Raw genomic sequence first — 6,751 nt, 5'->3', positions numbered from 1 at the left:
CAGCCCACTGGCAGCTGGTCCAGAGGTGCAGATACCTCTACTGGCTGTGCGGTCCTCATCTGAGTCTGGCAGGTGCGCAGTAGGTCACAGCCAGGCAGCAGTCCTCACTGCCAGACCCGTGAAGTGGGTAGAGGGGGCAGGGAACTCTCAGAGCTGCTTCAGCAGTCCAGCTGACACAAGGGGTAGTGTCCCTAGGTACCAATTGGCTGGTTCCCAGAAGCTCCTGAGAGCTAGTAGCTCTGAGCTACTTGCCAAGGCAGCTTTTTGTACTGATGGGGCCAGGACAGGGCAGGTTTTTATACTGCTGGGGATAGCGCAGGTGCTGGCCCCAGGCTCTAGCTCCCCCTGGCTGCAGATCTATGAAGAGCCAGACAGGGTTACTTTGCCCCAAGTGGCACAATTTGCTCCACAACAAAGTGCATGTCTGAGCACGTGCACTGAGCCAAAAAGCCCTGGCTCAAGTTTGCACTGCTTCTATTTGAGCTGCTGCAAGTGCATGTGCTTGCATGTGTGGACATGCCTATTAAGATTAAACTTGGATTATTCTGTTGTTTCCATGAAAGGTTGTACAAAGTCCCTTCCAGCCCTACTTTTCCATCATTCTATGCTGTCTGCAAGAGCTCACATTTTTATGATGCCATGCCTGCAAAAGAATTTGCTAAGGGTCTGTGATACCAAATACTACTCCAAGACCGGGGCCTAACAAAAAAGGAAAGGACCTTGAAAGAAACATATATTAGAAATAGAGAATAGGAGTGAACAATAACACATAATGGGACTTTATTTTAGTTGACCTTTAAGACTTTTTGATAGATAATTCTGCTGTCATAACTCTGGTTATGCTGGAGGTTGCCAAGTGAGTGAAAATGAAAATATTTAATACCAAAGATGATTCACTACAATGAAAAAAGAAAAATGACTCCTTTTGTCTTTTGTGCAATAGTTATAATGATGATCCAGGACTTGTTCTTAACAGGAGCTGCACACATTGACCACTTCTAAAAATTAGATGGCTTGTTTGGTACCTAATTTTAGTCCTTTCTACTGCATTTCTCTTGTCCATTAGCTACTCCTGTTAATAATGTCTCTCATCTCCTATTCACAGTCCAGCTTCATCCCTCTAAGTAAACTCTTATTGACATATGGAATTTTACACAGACCTTTGTTCTATCAGTTACTTAGCTCAAGCTGTACCTGTTTCCCTCTCATATTCGAGTACCTGAAAATTTGTTTAAAGGTCTCCCAACCAACTGTAGTCCATGGCACAAGATACCTGTATTAGAATTCAGGGGAATTTTGGCTCCACCATGTACTCAAAACATATGGCTAACCCTTTCTAAAGGATATAATTCTCTATCACAGATGTCATGTATGATGCTGGGTTTTAAATGCCATTCAAAAACTATTTTTAAAAATTATTTATTTTTCTGTATCAGTGGAGAATTATTTTAGATGAAACATTTGATTTACAAAGAAACAGGATACCTGTAATAGTTGTAACTTTTGTCATGGTTTAAGAGAGTTGAGCCCAGGAACTCTCACATTAGGACGAGTGTATCTCCCTAGGTACAGGGGGCAAATAATGTACAACACAGTTTAACAGAATATGCTTCAATGCTTTAACTGTATCTGACCAGTGTACATCAGGCATGGAACATTTTAAGTGCTCTCGGTCCAATAATGAATGACTATCATATACTGCTATACTTACCAAGATCTTGATTATGAGCTTTTTCCTGCCCTTCCAGATATAGCAGACTATAGCCAGTCCATAATCTTGGCATTCCCTGGGGGCAAAATGGCTCTCTGTCTGATTGACTGTGAAAGACAAGCAGGAATCCACTTGCAGTTATAACTTCAGGCCCTGGTGCTCCTGGGATCCCAGTTTGGCCATGTGGACCTTATACACAGGAGACGAGATAAAACACAGTTGTTTGTATGAACACCTCAAGGGCTACTGGTGCAGGTTTTAAATTATCCATAAATGTGTGCAGTTAATAAAAGGTTCCAGACTGGATACAATACAAACTGCAGTACCTGTGATTTATCCTGAGCAGTAATAACTCCAGGTAGTTCCTGCTACCCTATCATTTGGAGGGCAGTTCCATCACATAGCCAATGAATCCTCTGATCCTTTTCCTGATGCTGTCAGCTGTGCTAACTGTGCCCCTTGGATTAAGCAGTGGGCTAAGATCAGCTAGTAATTTGACACAGACACTGATCAGTCTGGCTTGGATTTGAATTTGTAAATTAACAGTGAACATGAATTAACATCTGATCCCACTTTCAAGTACGCAGAAGACCAAGTTATTAACAGAAGTCACATTTGAGATGCAACTTTAATTACCTGCAGAAAGTTGAACTCCTAAGGCTTTGACTCAAAAAAAGCATCCCTACTCAGGTATGGTGCCTAAGTATGCTCTAAATTGTTTTAAGCATAGTATTGGATTTAAGTTTGTTCTTTCGTTTCCTGAATCACGGCCTTATTTTACATCAGCCTCATTTTATATCTACCTTCATATGTGATTTCAGCAGAAATCTATATAAGGAGCAAAAGTCTTATATTGCAGCAAGAGAAATGGAGATTAGCTTTTAGGAAGAACTTCCTCATCATGACAGTCATTAAACATTGGTATAGGCTACTGAGAGAGGTTGTGGAATCTCCATCCTTGGATGTTTTCAAAAGCACTTGAGACAGATGTTTGGCTGGAATGATTTAGTTGGACAATCTTGTATTCAGCAGGGGGCCAGACTAGATGACCTCCTGAGGTCTCTAGCCCTACTATTCTATGATTCTATGAAACAGATCATTCTTACCTTGTGGCCCAGGGTATCCTTGTTCTCCTACATCACCTTGGTCACCTGGAGGACCAGGCAGACCTGGGGGACCATCTTGACCTGTCAAGCCAGATGACCCTTCTTCACCTTTTTTCCCTAGACACAGATAAAGAAGTCATGTTCACATCATATGACTACACAAAAGCCAGACAATATGTAGTCTACAAAGACAGTAGTGAGTGCAGAGGCCAGATTCACAAGCTGCTAATGGTCCCAAATATACTGGAAATACTCAAAAATGACATTTAAAAAAATCAACATTTTTACAGAATCTTCATATTGATGTGTACTGGGCAGAGGGAAGTGGGGAGGAAGGAGTTACATTCATTTCTTCAGGCTGTAATGAAGGGCAATGGAAAGAAGTATGGGTATGTTAACATCAACAGAACTTCATGTCCTCTTTAAAGGCCATTTGTAATTAAAACTGAAACCAGGGGAAACTTGGGTCATTGCATCCATTTCATGTCCAATTCAACAGATATTTTAAGTATGAACTGCAATCTCATTAGATAGGAGATAGTCCTGTTGAAAGTCTCTGGGTTAGAGTCGGAGATGCTGTTTTGGTGGGTGTCTGCTATGGACCACCAGACCAGGAGGATGAGGTAGATGAAGCTTGCTTGAAACAGCTAGTGGAAGTTGCCCAATCACAGGCCCTAGTTCTCATGGGGGGCTTCAATCCCCCTAACATCTGCTGGGAGGGTAATACACCAGTGTGCCAGCAATCCAGGAAGTTTTTGGAGTGTTGGGGACAACTTCTTGGGGCGAGTTTTGGAGAGGCTAACTAGGGACTGTGTTCTTCTTAACCTGCTGCTCACAAACAGAGAAGAAATGGTGGGGAATGTAAAAGAAGAGGCAACTTGGGAAGCAATGACCACAAGATGATTGAGTTCAGGATCCTGAGGAAAGGAAGGATGGAGAGCAGCAGAGTAAGGACGCTGGACTTCAGAAAAGCAGACTTCCACTTGCTCGGGGAACTTCTCGGCAGGATCCCCTTGAAGGCCATTCTGAGTGGGGAAGGAGTCCCTCACAGTTATATTTTAAAGAAAACTTACTGAGGGTTCAGGAATGAACAATCCTGAGGTGCAAGAAGACTAGCTAGTATGGGAGAAGACCAGCTTGGCCTAAACTCTTCCGTGAACTAAAACACAAAAAGGAGGCTTACAAGAAGTGGAAACTTTGATAAATGACTAGGGAGGAGTATAAAAGTATTGTTTAGGCATGCTGGGATGAAATGAGGAAGGCCAAAGTGCAACTGGAGTTGCAGCTGGCAAGGGACATGAAGGATAATAAGAAAGGGTTCTAGAAGTATGTCAGCACCAACAGAAAGATCAGGGAAAGTGTGGGTTCCTTACTGAATGGGGGAGGTGACCTAGTTACAGATGATGCACAAAAAGCTAAAGAACTCAATGCCTTTTTAACCTCAGTCTTCACAGACAAGGGCAGCTTCCAAGCTACCACAGCTGGCAGCACAGTTTGGAGAGGAGGTGAGCAGCCAAACAGTGGCAAAGAATAGGGTAGGAATTATTTAGAAAAGCTGGATATGTACAAGTTGATGGGGCTGGACAGTATCCAAGAGTGCTCAGGGAACTGGCTGATATGATTGCAGAGCCACTATCCATTATAAAAGGGCAAATATAGTGCCAGTTTTTAAGAAAAGGAAGAAGGAGGATCTGGGGAAGTACACAGTATAGAATTATAGAAAGCTAAGGTTAGAAGGGACGTCAGGAGTTCATCTAATCCAACCCCCTGCTCAAAATAGGACCGTCCCCAACTAGATCATCCCAGCCAAAGTTTTATCTAGCTGGGTTTTTAAATCTCCAAGGTTCTCTGGATAACCTTTTCCAGTGTTTTACTACCCTCCTAGTGAGAAAATTATTCCTAGTACCTAACCTAAACTTCCCTTGCTGCAACTTGAGATGGTTGCTCTTTGTTCTGTCATCTGCCACCACTGAGAGCAGTCCAGTTCCATCCTGTTTTTAAACCCCACTTCAGGTAGTTGAAGCTGATATTAAGTCCCCTCTCAGTCTCCTCCTTGCTAGACTAAATAAGCCCAGTTCCCTCAGTCTTTCCTCATAAGTCATGTCCACCAGCCCCCTCACCATTTTTGTCACCCTCCACTGGACTCCCTCTAATTTTTCCACATCCTTTTTCTAGTGGGGGCCCCAAAACTGAATATTATACTTCAGATGTGGCCTCACCAGTGCTGAATAGAGGGGAATAATCACTGTTTACTACAGGCCACCACATCAGGAGGAAGAGCTGGATCTGGAATTCTCCAGGCAGCCTGGGGAGGCCATGCTTGCAAAGGATGTTGTGGTCATGGGTGATACGAATTACCCTGACATCAACTGGGAGGAACAGTTGACCAGGTCTAGCCGCTCACGAAGGTTCCTGATGTGCATCCAGGACCTACACCTCATGCAGGAGGTACTCGTCCCCACTAGGGGAAATGCCATATTGGATCTGGTGGTAGCCTCTGGAGATGACCTGGTGGGGGAGGTGCTAGTACAAGGGAGGCTAGGGGACAGTGATCATGAAATGATCCAGTTTGCTATTCAAAGAAAGGTGGGGAGGGTAACTAACAGTGCAAATGCCTGACTTTAGGAAAGCCAACTTCGATGTGCTCAGGGCAGTATTCAGGGAGGCACTCAGAGCCCAGGGGGTAGCTAGCATGGGGGTCCAGGAAAGGTGGTCCTTCCTCACGGAGGCTATCCTTGGGGCGCAGCAGGATGCAATTCCTCTGCGCAGGAAGGCAGGAAAAAGGGTCCAAGAAAAACTTCATGGCTGAGCGTGGCTATCCAGGCTGGCCTGAGGGCAAAGAAAAAAGCGTACTGGCAGTGGAAGCAGCGGGCAGGGACAAAGGAGGAGTACACCTCCCTGACCCAAGCTTGTAGGGATTTGGTAAGGAAGGCTAAAGCAGCACTGGAGCTTAGATTAGCTTCTGGGATTAAGGATAACAAAAAGTTCTTTTTCAAGTATATAGGTAGCAAGAAGAAGTCTCGGGGTAACATTGGACCCCTACGAGGCAGGGCAGGGCAGGGCAGTTGGTGGCGGACACGCGAAAGAAGGCAGAACTCTTCAACAAGTTCTTTGCCTCCATGTTCCTGTCTGCTGACAATGGGGTGCTCTCAGGTGACAGCGTAGAGAGGCCCAGGAAGGACGTGAGTCCCCCAACTGTTAGTTCAGACCTAATTAAGGATTACCTGGAGGGCTTAGCTGTGTCCAAGTCAGCAGGCCCGGATGACCTTCATCCGCGGGTGCTGAAGGAACTGGCTGGTGTCATCACGGAGCCATTGGCATGGCTGTTCGAGGACTCCTGGTGCTTGGGCCAAGTCCCTGAGGACTGGAAAAGGGCCAATGTGGTTCCTATTTTCAAGAAGGGGAGGAAGGAAGAGCCTGGCAACTACAGGCCAGTCAGCCTCACTTCTATCCTGGGGAATTCTTTGAAAAAATTATCACGGGCCACATTTGTGAGAGCCCTGCAGGGGAAGTGAGGTTGAGGGGTAACCAGCATGGGTTCGTGCAAAGCCGATCCTGCCTGACTAACCTGGTCTCTTTCTATGACCAGGTAACAAAAAGCTGAGATGGGAAGGAGGAAGTCGATGTCATCTTCTTGGACTTCCAGAAGGCCTTCGACACAGTGTCCCACCTAATTCTGGTGGGCAAGCTGAGGAACTGCGGCACTGATGAATGGACGGTCACATGGGTGGCAAACTGGCTCCAGGGGCGAACCCAGAGGGTGGTGGTGAATGGGTCGAAGTCGACCTGGGAGGTTGTGGGCAGCGGAGTCCCCCAGGGCTTGGTCCTTGGGCCGGTGCTGTTCAACACCTTCATTAGTGACCTGGACGAGGGTGTAGAATGCATCCTGTTCAAGTTTGCTGATGACACCAAGCTGTGGGGTAAAGTGAATACA

At 45.6% G+C, this 6,751-nt stretch overlaps 1 protein-coding gene across 2 annotated transcripts in view; it reads right to left on the bottom strand.

Moving 5' to 3' along the window:
* COL4A4 (collagen type IV alpha 4 chain) overlaps positions 1–6,751 on the bottom strand; it is a 131,124-nt gene that overhangs the window by 5,620 nt on the left and 118,753 nt on the right. For both annotated transcript variants that reach the window (XM_019533048.1, XM_019533047.1), the window contains exons 45-46: positions 2,818–2,934; positions 1,712–1,900 (exon numbers count right to left, since the gene is read on the bottom strand). In XM_019533048.1, coding sequence (XP_019388593.1) covers positions 1,712–1,900; positions 2,818–2,934 — 306 coding nt within the window. The remainder of the gene's footprint in view (positions 1–1,711; positions 1,901–2,817; positions 2,935–6,751) is intronic.

The sequence above is a fragment of the Crocodylus porosus genome, unplaced genomic scaffold (assembly GCF_001723895.1).
Source record: "Crocodylus porosus isolate Cpor-Errol unplaced genomic scaffold, CroPor_comp1, whole genome shotgun sequence".
Lineage (NCBI taxonomy): Eukaryota > Metazoa > Chordata > Crocodylia > Crocodylidae > Crocodylus > Crocodylus porosus.
The sequence above is the reverse complement of the archived record's forward strand: the minus strand, read 5'-3'. Positions and strand labels throughout refer to the sequence as shown.